The 18534-nt window shown below is 35.7% G+C and overlaps 1 protein-coding gene and 1 long non-coding RNA gene across 6 annotated transcripts in view; both read right to left on the bottom strand.

Annotated features, from left to right (window-relative positions):
* Positions 1 to 4390: 4390 nt before the first annotated feature.
* The window catches only part of LOC127841311 (uncharacterized), a 36448-nt gene continuing 22304 nt past the window's right edge, over positions 4391 to 18534 (bottom strand). The window contains exons 7-11 of one of the 4 annotated variants that reach the window (XM_052370033.1): positions 17520 to 17609; positions 14775 to 14816; positions 13759 to 13918; positions 10159 to 10248; positions 4391 to 5362 (exon numbers count right to left, since the gene is read on the bottom strand). In XM_052370033.1, the coding sequence (XP_052225993.1) occupies positions 5229 to 5362; positions 10159 to 10248; positions 13759 to 13918; positions 14775 to 14816; positions 17520 to 17609 (516 nt within the window). In that variant the 3' untranslated portion in view covers positions 4391 to 5228. Of the gene's footprint in view, positions 5363 to 9926; positions 9984 to 10063; positions 10124 to 10158; positions 10249 to 13758; positions 13919 to 14774; positions 14817 to 17519; positions 17610 to 18534 lie in introns of those variants that run through there. The other 3 variants (XM_052370054.1, XM_052370046.1, XM_052370038.1) reach the window with 3 other exon arrangements.
* LOC127841332 (uncharacterized) lies at positions 5369 to 9834 on the bottom strand. Of its 2 annotated transcripts, none has more exons than XR_008030919.1 (5): positions 9711 to 9834; positions 9539 to 9608; positions 9169 to 9503; positions 8819 to 8958; positions 5369 to 8783 (listed from the first exon to the last, which is right to left on the bottom strand). It is a non-coding gene; the product is annotated as an uncharacterized LOC127841332 (long non-coding RNA). The 2 variants fall into 2 exon arrangements; XR_008030924.1 differs by having other exon boundaries at positions 9169 to 9413.

The following is an 18534-nucleotide window of genomic DNA, read 5'->3' as shown; positions in this document are numbered from 1 at the left end:
TTGTTTTAATAAAAATGTTTACAAAATAAAAAGTTGGATAAATAGAATAATAGATAAGTGTTGATTATAGATCAGGTTTATCATGCTCAGCATGAAAACGAAAAAGCACTCGCCAAGACTCGTGCTTTTTGTTTTCTAAGCCTTGCATGATAAACCTGATCTATAATCAACACTAACCTATTATTCTCTATATGTCACATACTGTGACTGCAGCTGTAGATCAGCCAGCGCAACAGGCAGTTTGGTTTGGAGCTATGTCATATATAGTCCTGCAAGGATTCTTGGTCTCATTAGCGGACAGGGTTGCTCTTGATCACATTTCTTGAATGTGCAGTCTTTCTAGAGCTTCAATGGCCACATATGGCATAAGGCCCTATTGGGCATGTCACAGCTCATTTGTATGCCCTTGTAATGTGAGAAGCATAAATGATTGCCTTTGTCTATATGTACACAGCTATGTCCAGTACATTCTTTCATTTTATTGTCTTGACTATAACTAAGGCATCAAAAGGCATTTTGGAAATGAAATAACTTGCCAGAAATGAGTGTGATCAACCACTTTTTTCTTCAAAAATATAAATGTTACACTTGAAAGTCAAAGGACATTCTGTCAACACCACACATGTGTGGGACGCATGTAGTTAATTTACAAGATGGCAAAACGCATGCATATCAGAGAATGTAGACCAGTGTATTTGTGTACATGTCTCAAGTATACCATTCAAATAAGTATTGAAGATGTATATAACATAAAGGTATCGAGTCTTTCCCAATAAAAGTCAACAACTTGATATAGAAATACATACAAACAACCAACAAGATAACTGGTACAAAAATTATAAATGAGTTGTTATCCACAAGTTAATGTAGAACATCTTCCAATTGGTGTTTGGAAATATGTAACATTAAATCATCTCATAATTATGTATTTAATTTTACGTATCTCTTTAGATATTACATCCTGCTAATGATACAGCGTGATTTGTCTGTTGCTTAACTATCAATGTAAATGATACAATCAATGAACAATCAGTAACTATTGTGATGTTGGTGCTTGGCCGCTATGATAAATGTCTTCCTTAATATCGGGCTGATGTCTTCTTAATATTTAAATGCATGTTCATTTAAGATATTAAACAATATGACATGATTGAAATGGAATGTCCCCAACACATCACTTGCTATCAAACAAAAGTACAACTTCTAAGTTGGGACAATATTTGCCTTTGATCAGCAAACACTTATGGAAAGTCCATCAACAATCTTGGGTCAATATGGAGATGTTTGCTGGGGACAGACACATGGACTAGGGCAAATCTATCTTTGATAGAGGAAGCACAAAAAACACTGCACTTCTGCACTATTTTTTCCCCTATGTCATTTCAGCACAATCTGAAAAAATACATTTGCATGAGAATGTCTTAGCATATTGACATATTCTTTGTAATTGTATGTGTTAAGACTATGTACTATGTACAAGTCTTGAATAAAATGTCTGTCTTTAAATATATTTCTTCAGCAATTTCAGGTGACTATGTCAATTCCAGGTGACTATGTCAACTCCAGGTGACTATGTCAATTCCAGATGACTATGTCAATTCCAGGTCACTATGTCAATTCCAGGTCACTATGTCAATTTTAGATAACTTTGCAGTAGTTACAAGCAGACTAAGAGTCCCTCACTATCAACAAGCCCCTAGGTCAAAAATCAACATTACAATTAAAGGTCACAAGCAAAAAAAGATCAAGATTTGCCTAAACTTTTTTAGCTGACAGTTGTATCTTTGTGACAATGCCACTCATGTTTAATCTGTCGGGACTATGCAACTCTTGTTTAATCTGTCATGACAATGCCACTCGAATCTGTCGTGACAATGCCACTCTTGTTTAATCTGTTGTGACAATTCCACTCTTGTTTAATCTTTCATGACAAAACCACTCTTGTTTATATATGTTGCGACAATGCCACTCTAGTTTAATCTGTCGTGACAATGCCACTCTTGTTTAATCTGTCGTGACGATGCCACTTTTGTTTAATCTGTCATGACAATGGCATCTTTGTTTAATCTGTCGTGACAATGCGACTCTTGTTTAATCTGTTGTGACAATGCCACTCTAGTTTAAACTGTCGTGACAATGCCACTCTTGTTTATATATGTTGCGACAATGCCACTCGTTAAATCTGTTGTGACAATGCCACTCTTGTTTAATCTTTTGTGACAATGCCACTCTTGTTTAATCTGTCGTGACAATGTCACTCTAGTTTAATCTGTCTTGACAATCCCACTCTTATTTAATCTGTCGTGACTATGCCACTCTTGTTTTATCTCTGGTGACAATGCCACTCTTGTTAAATATGTTGTGACTATGCCACTCTTGTTTAATCTGTTGTGACTATGCCACTCTTGTTTAATCTGTCATGACAATGCTACTCTTGTTTAATCTGTCGTGACAATGCCACTCTTGTTTAATCCGTCGTGACAATGCCACTCTTGGTGTCTCCTACCGGTTTCACCGGAGGGGACTTAAGGTTTTCGCTCTGTGCGTCTGTCTGTCACACTTTTCTGGATCCTGCGATAACTTTACAAATTCTTCATATTTTTTCATGAAACTTGAAACATGGATAGATGGCAATATGGACATTATGCACGTCATTTCATTTTGTTCCTACGTCAAAAATTCTGGTTGTTATGGCAACAAATAAGACTAGAAATACTGCTGAAAATGGTGGTTTTCTGGATCCTGCGATAACTTAAAAAGTTCTTCATATTTTTTCATGAAACTTTAAACATGGATAGATGGCAATATGGACATTATGCACGTCATTTCATTTTGTTCCAATGTCAAAAATTCTGGTTGCTATGGAAACAAATATATATATAAAATCTGATAATGGTGGAATTTCTGACAATGGTGGAGCCGTCAGGGGACATGTATTGCTTGGCAATAGTCTCGTTTAATCTGTCATGATAATGCAACTCTTGTTTATATATGTTGCAACAATGCCACTCTTGTTTAATCTGTCGTGACAATGCCACTCTAGTTTAATCTGTCGTGACAATGCCACTCTTGTTTAATCTGTCGTGACTATGCCACTCTAGTTTAATCTGTTGTGACTATGCCACTCTTGTTTAATCTGTTTTGACTATGCCACTCTTGTTTAATCGGTCGTGAAAATCCCACTCTTGTTTAATCTGTCGTGACAATGCCACTCTTATTTAATCTGTCGTGACAATGCCACTCTTGTTAAATCTGTCATGACAATGCCACTCTAGTTTAATATGTCGTGACAATGCCACTCTTGTTTAATCTGTCGTGACTATGCCACTCTTGTCTAAACTGTCGTGACAATGCCACTCTTGTTTAATCTGTCGTGACAATTCCACTCTATTTTAATCTGTCGTGACATTGGCACTCTTGTTTAATCTGTCGTGTCAATGCTACTCTTGTTTAATCTGTCGTGACAATGCCACTCTCGTTTAATCTGTCGTGACAATGCCACTCTTGTTTAATCTGTCGTGACAATGCCACTCTTGTTTAATCTGTCATGACAATGCTACTCTTGTTTAATCTGTTGTGACAATGCCACTCTTGTTAAATCTGTCCTGACAATGCCACTCTTGTTTAATCTGTCGTGACAATGCCACTCTTGTTTAATCTGTCGTGACAATGCTACTCTTGTTTAATCTGTTGTGACCATGCCACTCTTGTTTAATCTGTCTTTCAATTTAAAGTGATATGGGCATTTTTCACTGTTGAATTGAGCTGAAAAGAGTTAGTTAAAATGTGGTTACTGACCAATTATCTGCAACTCATCTTGCTACCAGTTGTTTATAAAAATATATATTATATTCAATATTTTACGTGATCACCCAGTCCTCTAAGCCGAAATAATCTGTAAAACAAAATAGTGTCTTTGTGTCGTCTGAACGAATCTGCACTAAAACTTGATTTAGATTCACATCGTAAATTGAATCATTTTTGTCGCCAGTTGTCAAAACGAAAGTATGGTTGATATTCAAATGCATTATTTTTCTCTTTCCGGGATATTGTTTTAGTATGTCGATGCTGCATTAACAAATATAATTGTATATGAAGTGAAAACACCAAAAATAAACAATGGTTGCGTTAGACATCTATAAACTGTAAGATAACCATAATATCACTTTAAGCAAAGATTTGAATTTATCTGGCAACATGTATTAGTAGTAAAGCCTACAATGTTGTTTACTCCACTGATCGTTTGGAGAAAATAGAGATTCATGTTTTCAGGTCTTCCGAATCATTGACAGCAAAGCACAAGTGCATGTCTTTTAACAATTAAGTTCACAAAATTGTACATTATCAAATAGGAAGAACACACATCAATGCTTGAAGCATCAATACAAAATATTTCTATAAATCTTTATTCAGAATAAATATTAGCACGTTTCACATGTGTAGAAAGTCATCAATTACATCTGTAAATTAAATACATATAAAATATATGTGTTCCAAATGATATATTTAATTGATTGACACCAATGACATAAACACTAGAAAAACTATTCCCTATTTTTACACTGAAAAAAATTCACTTTATTTACAACAAAAAAATGGTGTAAAGATCAATTTATAAAAGCACTGTCAAATTAATTAACAGCATAACATGGTTATTATCAGAACCTTGGTAATTTTACAGTTCATTCTGAACACTTTAATACATGTAGTAGTGCTTTCTTGTAGTTTAGATTCACATTATAACGCATTTGAACAAGCTCATTTTAGTAGAAGCTGAATATAAATGGCATAATAAAGAAACAACTGGAGAGCAAAAAGATGAAATCATCAATATTTCTATTTGCTGTGGAGAAATGCACACCACTTATTAATTACAAAAAATGCCTATAAGTACCGGTAATGAAGAAACCAAAACATAACAGAATTTAAAGAAACCACAAAGGACTGGCCAATTGATGACAACAAAACACAAAAAAATGACAACATTAACATTATTATAACAATTAATAATTTCTTCATTCTTAATTACAATCTTTACTACGAATAAGTGCAAGACATTATCAAAAGATTATCAAAACACTGTCTTTTTAACATTTCATCAGATGACAAAAAGTTGCCAAAAATCGTAGAAACAAGTGCCAAAGCTTTCACAATTTATTAAGACAATTTTGCTTAAACAACCCACAATACACAAAATGATGCACATATAAAACAAATAAAACTTATCCCTAATTGTCACTAATTCTATCGCTGTCTGCTGACTCTGATAGTTCTGTTATGGTGTTTGATGAACGTTTCATGGGCTTGAGAGGGGAGATCTGGCGACGGGCATATATACTCTTCACCTTCCTCATCACGCGACCTGCAGCATTGAAAACACAGACATTAAATAGTTTAATACATGTGGGTAAATGACATGATCTTAAAAATTTATTAAATCTGATAATTTTAAAACAGAATCATGGATTATCCATAGCACAACATAATATAAACAAGAATTTACACTTGCACTTAAAATCTTTAATCAAATCAGTTAATATTTTTTACAAAATGTTTTGTTTCACACTAAAACAAAAGAAAAATGGCTGAAATTATCAAATACACTGACAATTCATTAAAAACATACTTCCTACATGAACCTTATAGTCAAAACCCCATCCTAAGAGATTAGAAGTCACAACAGTTTATACAAGTTATGCATGGCTAATTAAATATCCAGCACCTTATGGTACTTATTAAGCAGAAATATATGTATGTCTGCCTTGCTTTATAGTCAGCTGTTACATACAAATCTCTTATGCGAAGCTTTTTAAAACAATCTGTTATTTATTTTGCATAACAATATTTACTTCTTGGTTAAAAAAAGACACAAGGTTAAAAAAAAATGCATAACAGCTTGAAAGTAATTTATAGACTTATCCTACATTTAAAAATTCTCAATCAGAATATTTTGTCTCTGTTTTTTTTTTAATTAACAGAAGAGCCATTTTAGAAACTTATATTTTTAAAATATGATCCAATTTTTCCTTAGTTTAAATCTTTTAAAAATACAAACTTTTGATGAAAGAACAGAGAGCAAGCATTTATATTTTATTTAAAAAGCTTAAAGCCACAAACCTTATTTGGCATAGTAAATTTAAGTATAAATAAGAAACATATTTCATCTATGCCAATAAGAATATATCTGGTGGTTACAAGGTATAAATCCGTCTTTTTTGCACTTTAAAACTTAAATAATAATCTTGTTTGTCAAAATGGAGGTATCATCTAGAAATCCTACTTTCGGTTTTAAAAGCAGTATCGTTTGAAAAATAATAAATTACTTGCGAACTAGGCTATAGATTTAATTTTATCTATGCCAATTAGAATATATCTGGTGGTTACAAGGTAGACATTCGTCTTTTTTGCGCTTTAAAACTTAGAAAGAATCGCGTTTGTCGAAATGAATGGACGTTTACGTCTAGAAATCATTCTTTTGGTTTTAAAAGTGGTACCGTTTAAAAATAATAAATTACTTCCTAACTAGGCTATAGATTTAATTTTATCTATGCCAATTAGAATATACCTTGTGGTTACAAGGTAGAAATACGTATTTTTTGCGCTTTAAAACTTAAAATAATTGCGTTAGTCGAAATGAATGGACGTATACGTCTAGAAATTCTACTTTCGGTTTTAAAAGCGGTACCATTTGAAAAATAATAAATTACTTGCTAACTAGATTTAATGACAATTTTGCACACTTTAAAATTGCATCTATATGTATTTATTTACATGTATTTCATTTCAAAGTCAGATGCAAGGTGTTTGGCTTTAACAATGATTGTCAGTACATTGTATTATATGGACTGTTTCAGACAAAATATTGGTCTTCTACCATATGAGTCGTGTTCTGAGAAAACTGGTCATAATGCATGTGCGTAGTGTCGTACCAGATTAGCCTGTGGAGTCCGCACAGGCTAATCAGGGACGACTCTTTCTGCCTTAATTGGATTTTTTGCTAAGAAGAGACTTCAATAACAAAAAATCTCATAAAAGCTGAAAGTGTCGTCCCTGATTAGCCTGTGCAGACTGCACAGGCTAATCTGGGACGACAGTTTACGCACATGCATTATGCCCAGTTTTCTCAGAACGCGACTCATTTGCTACCAGCAGAGCTCCATACCAGCCATTGAATGCAGGCAGTCTGGTCAGGAGCTTAGCTATCTGCTATAAAGCTCATTAGAATACAGGGTCTGGAGATACGCTGGCCGGAGAAGGTGTAACACCCATTTTTGCATGACAAGGCTCATGCAAAATGTGCTGCAGAGCTCACATTATACCATTACCCTTCCATCTTATCATCTTCATTCAAGAAAATTTTATACAAAACTAAAAATCTTCATCCTCCAAAGATTGAATGTAAATGGCTTCATGTTCCAAGAACAATATGGACATGTCAGCTGATGAAAATTCATAGAAAATTATATTATAAATTATGAATGTACAGACTTTTAAAGTACCGTAAGGAAGTATTTTTAATTAAAAATGGCCAAAGACCAAAATCACAGACAATTAAGTGAGTGAAATAAGGTGCGCACTAAATTTATTAGATAAACCAAACATTAATGTCTTTTTTATCACAAAAGAAGGAATAAGTTGTGAAAACCACTATGTCTGGATTAAATTAGTCTTTAAGAATGTTTTTATGGACAATACATTTACAGTTGAGGTGATGGAACACAAACTTTATCATTGACAGATACCAAGAACAATTCAGTTCAAGTATCTCAGTACTATGTACAGTCTGTAGTACTAAGGAAATGAAACTGAATGTAACAGTATAGGAAGGTAAATCCTTAATTAATTTTCAAAACCTGCTGTTGTTCTCTCTTTCACTTTAAGGGCTACCTTAAAAAATTCATAAGGTACAGTTGAATAGATTCTTTTCTAAAAAGGACCTTCTATAGGACCTCAGAAAACTGTTGATATTCCTGGAAAACTTAAATGATCAAATTGCTTTCAGGAAAATCTTAAATTGTTCCACAAAAAAAAAGGAATTTCCAAGATTTTTTTATGTTTAACATACTGAAAACCAAGAGTAAACATTACTCTAAAGATAAAATTCGGTATGATGAGCAACATTAATAACAGACAAGGAAGTCCTTTGTCCAGTGTCAATGAATGGTTTATTAAAAGAACAGGAACTACAACTTTAGCCTTTTTTCTTTTAAATCAGCGCGACAATATTGACCGGACACCCAAGCTGATTGATCTGTTGATTTATACATGTCCAGACAATGCTGGTTGAAATTTTTCAAATACGGATCATAAGCAACCAAGATCTCATGCGGTCACATATTATTTTTTGAATAAACTGACATCATGCGAACATATAAGAATAGAGCATATAAATTTAAATGTCATTAAAATGTTTAATCAAAAATCAATAAATACCTGAAAAATAACTGGATCTTAGCGACATAAAAATAGGCTTTTGTCAACCATATATGGATGTTGCATAAACAGTTTTATCAAATTGAGATCCAAATGGTCAAAGTCTTGTGTGGAAACAAACGAGCATTCAAGGGGCAATAACTCTCTGACACTCACTGGTCATCATCAATTAGACACTGTTTCATAAAAAGTTCCACAAAATAGTATATGGTAATAAGCATTTTAAACATTGTTTTTGTAACACCGGATTTTGGACACTCAATACGGTTATTTAAATATAATTATGTGAGTTTAGCTGCCTATTTGACGGATTATCACACAGGGTATACTGAGGTCAGAGCTGTACCTACCTGTCTCAACGTTGATCAAACAGAGCTGTACCTACCTGTCTCACTGTTGATCATACATGGCTGTACCAATCTGTCTCACTGCTGATCACACATAGCTGTACCTACATGTCTCACTGCTGATCAAACAGAGCTGTATCTACCTGTCTCACTGTTGATCACACAGAGCTGTACCTACCTGTCTTACTGTTGATCACACATAGCTTTACCTACCTGTCTCAACGTTGATCACACACAGCTGTACCTACCTGTCTCACTGTTGATCACACACAGCTGCACCTACCTGTCTCACTGTTGATCACACACAGCTGTACCTACCTGTCTCACTGGTGATCACACAGAGCTGTACCTACCTGTCTCACTGTTGATCACACACAGCTGTACCTACCTGTCTTACTGTTGATCACACAGAGCTGTACCTACCTGTCTCAACGTTGATCACACACAGCTGTACCTACCTGTCTCACTGTTGATCACACACAGCTGTACCTACCTGTCTCACTGTTGATCACACACAGCTGTACCTACCTGTCTCACTGTTGATCACACACAGCTGTACCTACCTGTCTCACTGTTGATCACACACAGCTGTACCTACCTGTCTCACTGTTGATCACACACAGCTGTACCTACCTGTCTCACTGTTGATCACACAGAGCTGTACAGACCTGCCTCACTGTTGATCACACTGTCTCACTGCTGATCACACATAGCTGTACCTACCTGTCTCAATGCTGATCACACATAGCTGTCCCTACCTGTCTCACCATTGATCACACACAGCTGTACCTACCTGTCTCACTGTTGATCACACACAGCTGTACCTACCTGTCTCACTGCTGATCACACACAGCTGTACCTACCTGTCTCACTGCTGATCACACAGTGAAGCTACCTGTCTTACTGCGGATCACACAGAACTGTTCCTACCTGACTCACTGCTGATCACACTGTGAAGCTACCTGTCTCACTGCGGATCACACAGAACTGTTCCTACCTCTCTCACTGCTGATCACATTGGAAGCTACCTGTCTCAGTGCTGATCACACAGAGCTGTACCTACCTGTCTCACTGCTGATCACACAGAGCTGTACCTAACTGTATCACTGCTGATCACACACGGCTGTACCTACTTGTCTCACTGTTGATCACACACAGCTGTACCTACCTGTCTCACTGTTGATCACACACAGCTGTACCTACCTGTCTCACTGTTGATCACACATAGCTGTACCTACCTGTCTCACTGTTGATCACACACAGCTGTACCTACCTGTCTCACTGCTGATCACACACAGCTGTACCTACCTGTCTCACTGTTGATCACACACAGCTGTACCTACCTGTCTCACTGTTGATCACACATAGCTGTACCTACCTGTCTCACTGCTGATCACACTGTGTGCACAAAGCTCTGCCGCCTCCTTCAACTTCCTCACTTCCTCTGCCTTCTCTAGAGTGGGAGTGCCTGAACAAACAACAAACTTGTATTTCTATATTACTGTAGCTACTTATTTACTAGGTACAGATGAAAACTGTTGGACATAAGACATAAAGGAAACAGTAAAAAAGTCCAGCTATCACTAGCAAATATAACCATCAAAGTGTCAATGTGTACACTTTACAAACATTATATAATATAAATGCCCCTGTGACCTTGAACTTTGACCTGTTGATGACAGATGTGTATATTGATTGGGTGATCCATCAAGACTAAGCATCCATTCACTTAATAATTCCATGTTAAATAATTTTTAGGATATTGTATGAAAATGGTTCTCATATAACAAGATCCTTAGACCTTGACCTTTTACCTCGTGACCCAAAAATCTATGGGCGTATTCCTATCACCCAAGCAACAATCATACCAATTAAAATGATAATAAACAAGAGGGCCTGAAAGGCCCAAAGTCGCTCACCTTAGATAACAAGATATTATTGGGACAAATCTTCTGACCAAGTTTCATGAAGATCGGAAAATAAATGTGGCCTCTAGAGTGTTAACAAGGTTTCACTATAGCCAAATAAGGAAAAATGCCCCGCCCCCTGGCAGCCATGTTTATCAACCAACCGGCATCACTTTTGAACTCTTTCAAGATATTATCGAGATGAATCTTCTGACCAAGTTTCATGAAGATCGGACAGTAAATGTGGCCACTAGAGTGTCAACAAGATTTTACTATAGCCATATAAGGAAAAAAGCCTCGCCCCTTGGAAGCCATGCTTTTAAAGCAAACATAATTATTTTCGAACTCATCCAAGATATCATTGAGACCAATCTTCTGACCAAATTTTATTAAGAGTGGACAATATATGTGGCCTCTAGAGTGTTAACAAGGTTTAACTATAGCCATATTAGCCATATTAGTTAAAATGCCCCACCCCTGGTGGCCATGTTTTTAAAGCAACCAAAACCATTTTCGAACTCGTCCAAGATATCATTAGGACAAATCTTCTGACCAAGTTTCATGATGATCGGAAAATAAATGTGACCTCTAGAGTGTTAATAAGGTTTTACTATAGCCATATAAGGAAATGCCCTGCCCCCATGGTGGCGGTGTTTTTCAACCAACTGGCATCATTTTTGAACTCGTCCAAGATATTATTGGGATGAATGTTTTGAGCGAGTTTCATGAAAATCAAACTTTTAACAAGATTTTACTATAGCCATATATAGCCATATAAGGAAAAATGCCCCGCCCCTTGGCAGCCATGCTTTTCAAGCAAATATAACCATTTTCAAACTCATCCAAGATATCAATAAGACAAATCTTCTGACCATATTTCATGAAGATTGGAAATAAATGTGGCCTCTAGAGTGTTAACAAGGTTTTACTAAAACCATATAAGGAAAAATGCCCCGCCCCTTGACAGCCATGTTTTTCAAGCAAAGGTTACCATTTTCAAACTCATCCAAGATATAATTGGGACAAATCTTCTTAGCAAGTTTCATGAAGATCATAAATTAAATGTGGCCTCTTGAGAGTTAACAAGGTTTTACTTTAGCCATATACAGAAAAATGCCCCGTCCCCTGGCGGCCATGTTTTTCAACCAACCAGCATCATTTTTGAACTCTTTCAAGATATTATTGGGATGGATCTTCTGACCAAATTTCATGAATATTAGACAATAAATGTGGCCTTTAGAGTGTTAACAAGATATTACTATAGCCATATATTTAGCCATGTAAGAAAAAATGTCCCGCCCCTTGGCAGCCATGTTTTTCAAGCAAAAGTTACCATTTTTTAACTCATCCAAGATATAATTGGGGAAACTAAATGTGGCCTCTAGAGTGCTAACAAGGTTTTACTATAGCCATATCAGGAAAAATGCCCCGCCCCCTGGCAGCCATGTTTTTCAACCAACCGCCATCATTTTCAAATTCATCCAAGATATTATTGGGATGAATCTTCTGACCAAGTTTCATGAAGATTAGTCAATAAATGTGGCCTCTAGAGTGTTAACAGGATTTTACTTTAGCCATATAAGGAAAAAGGCCCCGCCCCTTGGCAGCCATGTTTTTCGAGCAAACATAACCATTTTCGAACTAAACCGTCATATCCAGAAAACATGTTCTGACTAAATTTCATGAAGATTGGACCACAAATGTGACTTCTAGAGTGTTCACATGTTTTCACTATATATAGAAAACTGCCCAGCCCTCTGGCGGCCATGTTTTTTCACAGATCTGGACCATTTTCAAACTCGTCTGAGATATCAATGAAACCAATGTTTCCACCAAGTTTCATGATGATTGGGCAAAAATTGTGACTTCTAAAGTGTTCACAAGGTTTCTCTATAGCCATATAAGGAATACTGCCCCACCCCCTGGCGGCCATGTTTTTCAATGGACCTGTACCATTTTTGAACTCAACCAACATATCATTTAGACAAACATTTTGACAAAGTTACATGAAGATTTGGCATCAAATGTGGCTTCTACAATGTTCACAATGTTGTTGTTTTTTTTTACCTAGTGACCTAGTTTTTGACCCAGCATGACCCAGTTTCAAACTCAGTCAAGGTATCAATGGGACAAATGTTCTGATCAAATTTTATGTAGATCGGACAATAAATGTGGCCTCTAGAGTGTTAACAAGGCAAAATGTTTCCGACGCACAACGCACAACGGACAAAAGGCGATCACAAAAGCTCACCATGAGCGAGCTTACAAAAGCATTCTATAAGTATGCACAAACAGTTTCATTTAGGCTGGTTCATGAGGATAGAAATCTAAATGTTGGACTTAAAAAGATATACATCTAAAAGAGTTATGTTAGTACATATCTATTACTAAAATGTAATGCTATATTTGATGGGAGGGATAAACTTGAAATAATCACATGAAACAATAGACCGTGTGACATTAAAAGTGAATAAACCTGACTGGACATGTGGATCAAAATGACTGAACATGTGGGTCAGAATGACTGAACATGTGGGTCAGAATGACTGAACATGTGGGTCAGAATGACTGAACATGTGGGTCAGAATGACTGAACATGTGGGTCAGAATGACTGAACATGTGGGTCAGAATGACTGAACATGTGGATCAGAATGACTGAACTTGTGGGTCAGAATGACTGAACATGTGGGTCAGAATGACTGAACATGTGGGTCAGAATGACTGAACATGTGGGTCAGAATGACTGAACATGTGGGTCAGAATGACTGAACATGTGGGTCAGAATGACTGAACATGTGGGTCAGAATGACTGAACATGTGGGTCGGAATGACTGAACATGTGGGTTAGAATGACTGAACATGTGGGTCGGAATGACTGAACATGTGGGTCCGAATAACATAAAGCGTTCATCTGAGCCCAGGTCAAAGTGTTACAACATGTATATTCCAGTTGATCATTGAATAAATAAATTTCATCAAATACTTCCTGTAAACATTTATTGTAAAAATCATGTCATAGAAAAAGAAGTTTTAAAATAAACTGATGCTAATCAAACAGCCATAGACATACCTTCCATGCCAATCTCCCTCAGCATTTGTTCACATTTGCGTATCTTTTCCTCGTCTGTTCTACAATCCTTGAGTTCCCGGTCGTCACGCACAAACAAACGACACTCCCGGCATATCCTCTTCATGAGTCGCAGGCTGGGACTTTCCTCCACTACAGCTGTCTGAAATGTGTGTACAGATTTAGTCTGAAATGTGTGTACAGATCTAGTCTAAAATGTGTGTACAGATCTGTCTGAAATGTGTGTACAGATCTAGTCTGAAATGTGTGGACACATCTAGTCTAAAATGTGTGTACAGATCTTGTCTGAAATGTGTGTGCAGATCTGTCTGAAATGTGTGTACAGATCTAGTCTAGAATGTGTGTACATATCTAGTCTGAAATGTGTGTACAGATCTGTCTGAAATGTGTGGAAAGATCTAGTCTGAAATGTGTGTTCAGATCTAGTTTGAAATGTGTGTACAGATCTAGTCTGAAATGTGTGGACAGATCTAGTCTGAAATGTGTGTACAGATCTAGTCTGAAATGTGTGTACAGATCTAGTCTGAAATGTGTGTACAGATCTAGTCTGAAATGTGTGTACAGATCTGTCTGAAATGTGTGTACAGATCTAGTCTGAAATGTGTATACAGATCTAGTCTGAAATGTGTGTTCAGATCTAGTAAGATTACATGATCCTGACTCAATGTCCTTGTAACTTATATTTTTCTTCAGTCAAGATTTTAGTGTTGCTTACAAAAATTGATAAATGAAAGCCCCAAAATAAGTAAATGTTTTATAAAATGTGAACGTCTGAGTATGGCTACATGTTACATGTATGTAGATTTGGAAAGTTATAGAAACAAAGTTGAAGCTTTTTGGAAAAGATTTAGTTTAAATATGCTAATTCTACCCAATGCTAATTATATCCATGTAAATTACATATGGACCATACAAAATGCAAATATTTCTCTTTTTTTAAATAATACATGCTGCATTATACATTAAACTAACTTCAAAGACATTATTTATAGCCATACTTTCACTAAAGTCTCCCCTTCATCCTCCTCTGTTGTAGTATTCTGTAAATGATAAATCACATTGAAAACTGTAGGCTGTAAAAAATATTGCGTATGCCCTCCAAAGCAGGAAACTAGCCATGGGAAGGCAGCACTTTCAGGACTGTATATACATGTATCTGGACAAGGAGAATTACAAGTATATAGGAATTAAGAAAAAAAAATCCTAAAACAAGAGGGCCTGAAAGGCCAAAAGTTGCTCACCTGAGATACAAAGGAACAGACCTGTTCTGTGAAGACCAAGATATCATAAGAACAAATGTTCTGACCGAGTTTCATGAAGAGTGAACTATGAATGTAACTTTTCAACTCCAAACAAGGTTTTACTATAGCCCAATAAGGTTATGTTCCCTGCCGCTTGTAGCCAAGGTTTTCAACAGACCAGAACTATTTTTTCGAAGTCATCCAAGATATCATTAAAACAAATGTTCTGACCAAGTTCCATGATGATCGGACAATAAATGTGGCTTCAAGGGTGTTAGGTTTTTACTATAGCCATATGAGGAAAAATGCCCTGCCCTCTGGTGGCCATGCTTTTGAAAAAACCTCAACCATTTTCCAATTGTCCAAGATATCATTAACACAAATCTTCTGACCAAATTTTATGAAGATCGGACAATAAATGTGGCATCTAGAGTGTTACATGTAACAAGGCAAATGCTGACCCCAAACGACCCACAACAGACAAAAGACGATCACAAAAGCTCACCATGAGCACATTGTGCTCAGGTGAGCTACAAATAAGTATCATAACCAATAATCATTTATATGTGACCTTCAATAATGACTGTTACCTTATATATAAGTTGTGTATATGAATGGATATAATAAATCGAAAAAATCTTGATGTGCTGAAAGAAAAACCACAGTTTCAACAAGATTTGTAAACATATTTTTAATAAAAAATTAAGTGGGTGAACTTTGTATTTTTATTCTCACAATGGAAATTTAATTAAAAACATGTCTATTTAATTAATCTGGTCAATTCTTGAAAAGTTAAACTATCATAAAAATAAATTTTATCAAAAAATAATTTTAGTCTAAGACTTTAAATATCAACTGTCAACATTGACTAGGTACAAAATGAGAAATTCCCCATGATAACTCTGAATATCATTCGTTAAAAACTTCCTTGTTTGTACAATGATGGTGTAATCTATGCCATTAAATATCATCTGAAATGCCTGGCAAATTAATTGGCTAGTTATTGGTCTTCGCTGAGATTTTATTCACACAAACATTGTGTCGTTGATATGGCTAGTTATTGGTCTTGGCTGAGATCTTATTCACACAAACATTGTGGCCAAGTCTGCTTATGATATAAATACAACTATGTGAGTTTACAAGTGGTCAAGGTTAAAATCATATTCCCATAAACAATTTAACCAATGCTAGTGATATGCTTAAACCTATTTGGGCTATGGAGAGTATGATATTTGGCTTAGGGAGTGGGTGATGTTAATTTGGCTTATTTTGGAAAATTCACGGACCATATTTCAAAAATACTTCTTGCTGGTTATCCATCTTGATGAAAATTGTATGCCCACAAATCATTGTCACCCAGTTTCATGACAATACAATTAAAACATTTATTAGTAAGAAAGCAGACATGCTTTGCTTGGAAAAGAAATCATAGTTATATTATTAAAACAAGAGCACAGCATAACAGGTGCCAACGCTCGGCTGCTGATGCAGTTTTGAATAAATGAAAGCTTGTCAGAATTTTTTAATTTTTTTTTGGAGGTCACAATGCCATTGACCTTTTAACTATTGACCCAAAAATGGGTGTGGCGTGTAGAACTCATCAAGATGCATCTACATATTAAGTTTCAAAGTTGTAGGTGGAAGCACTTTGATTTTAGATTAAGGTTTTATCAAGGCGGACGGCATACAACGAGCTGGCTATGACAATACCTCGGGTTTTCTCCGAAAACAGCCAAGCTAAAAATATATCAAACTTATATTATTCCCACTTATATTATTACTAAGTGTCATAATTATCTCAATAATTCTTTTTGATTTAGAAAGTGGACAAGAATAATACAGCAATTTTTTCCAGGGAAATAAATAACATGTGCTTTAGACCATACTGCTGGTTTTCAAACTAGGCAGAGATTATATGCATTTATTTATAACCATTAAAGATATAAGAGTCTGAGATTGTCAAATTTATTTGGGTCTTATAAATTTCTTCTGGTGTTCAAAGAATCCTGTGTCAGTGACTGATGTTTCTTTACAGCAACAGAACAGTGGCAATCCAGCATTAATTTAAGGGAAAAACTAAAATCTCAATTAATATATCAACATGTTTATCTATCTCAATTAATATATCAACATGTTTATCTATCTCAATTAATAAATCAACATGTTTATCTATCTCAATTAATATATCTGTTAATCTATCTCAATTAATATATCAACATGTTTATCTATCTCAATTAATATATCAACATGTTTATGTATCTCAATTAATATATCAACATGTTTATCTATCTCAATTAATATATCAACATGTTTATCTATCTCAATTAATATATCAACATGTTTATCTGTCTCAATTAATATATCAACATGTTTATCTATCTCAATTAATATTATCTATCTCAATTTATATATCAACATGTTTATCTGTTTGCAAGTTAGTGCTTGCTTATGTTAAGAAACAAAATATGATGATTCAAGAATAACAACAACAAAAAAACTGACCTTTTGTTTGAGGTCCGCCAGGGGTATATCCAGATCCGAATCATCTAGATCCAAGTCAGAGTTGGGACATGCATGATCAGACTCAGTGGACTGAAACAAACAGATAGTTTCTAACATAATGACAACATTTTTTTTCCTGACTTCTGGGCAGTGACACACGGTATAAGACTATAGGGATAATACACATTTTCGAGGGCATGATCATCTGCGGGCCCTCGAAAAATCTGTTCCCCGAGTGCACAGCACGAGGGCAGGAACGGATTTTGAGAGCGCCTACAGATGTTCGATGTCCGAGAAAATGTGTACTTTCGCTATTATTGCATAAATAAATCACACATACCCCAAAAAAAATTGAATAACATTGAAAACAATATATTTTGTTCATTTGACATCGACAAAATAATTCGATTATTTTAAGACAGTTTAAGGTTGTGTTTTACATATGCCTCACTTGGTCATCATCCAAAATGACGAGGCTTTACCTTCGGATAGGCAGTTTTTCGATTTAAAATGTGTTTAAACAGTGGATTAATGCAAAGTTGAAATGCAGCCACGCAAAGTAAGAAATGAGGAATTGTTTTGGAATTTACAGCAGGAACGTTGAAGGTACATAAACACTTACATTTACAGCATAGTCTTTTGAAAGTGTTGAGTAAATAACCTTAACTTCATTGACGTTGCCAATAAAATAAAGCTGTTGTCAAGAGAGTGCAGATGGTATAACTTGAAAAGTGGATTGAAATAGTCATTATCCCTGCATGCATGAGGAAACTGGTGCTTATTCAGTTCCCTAATTATGCTTGGAAAGTCGTCGAAGGCTGGCGATGGAAGTAACTGCGCGTGGACCAGATTATGGATATGAAAAACACATAACAGGGCTTGAACGGCATGTGAATCGCATTGTTCATACACGATTTCTCCCGTTCAAGCCCTCCTTTTGCCAAGTTTCTGCACCCCGCCAGATGGCATTATAGATAGAGTTTATGCAATAATAAATAAGAAAGTCAGCAGAAAC

Source organism: Dreissena polymorpha, chromosome 1 (assembly GCF_020536995.1).
Source record: "Dreissena polymorpha isolate Duluth1 chromosome 1, UMN_Dpol_1.0, whole genome shotgun sequence".
In the NCBI taxonomy this organism is placed as follows: Eukaryota; Metazoa; Mollusca; class Bivalvia; order Myida; family Dreissenidae; genus Dreissena; species Dreissena polymorpha.
This window is presented reverse-complemented; position numbering and strand designations above follow the sequence as displayed.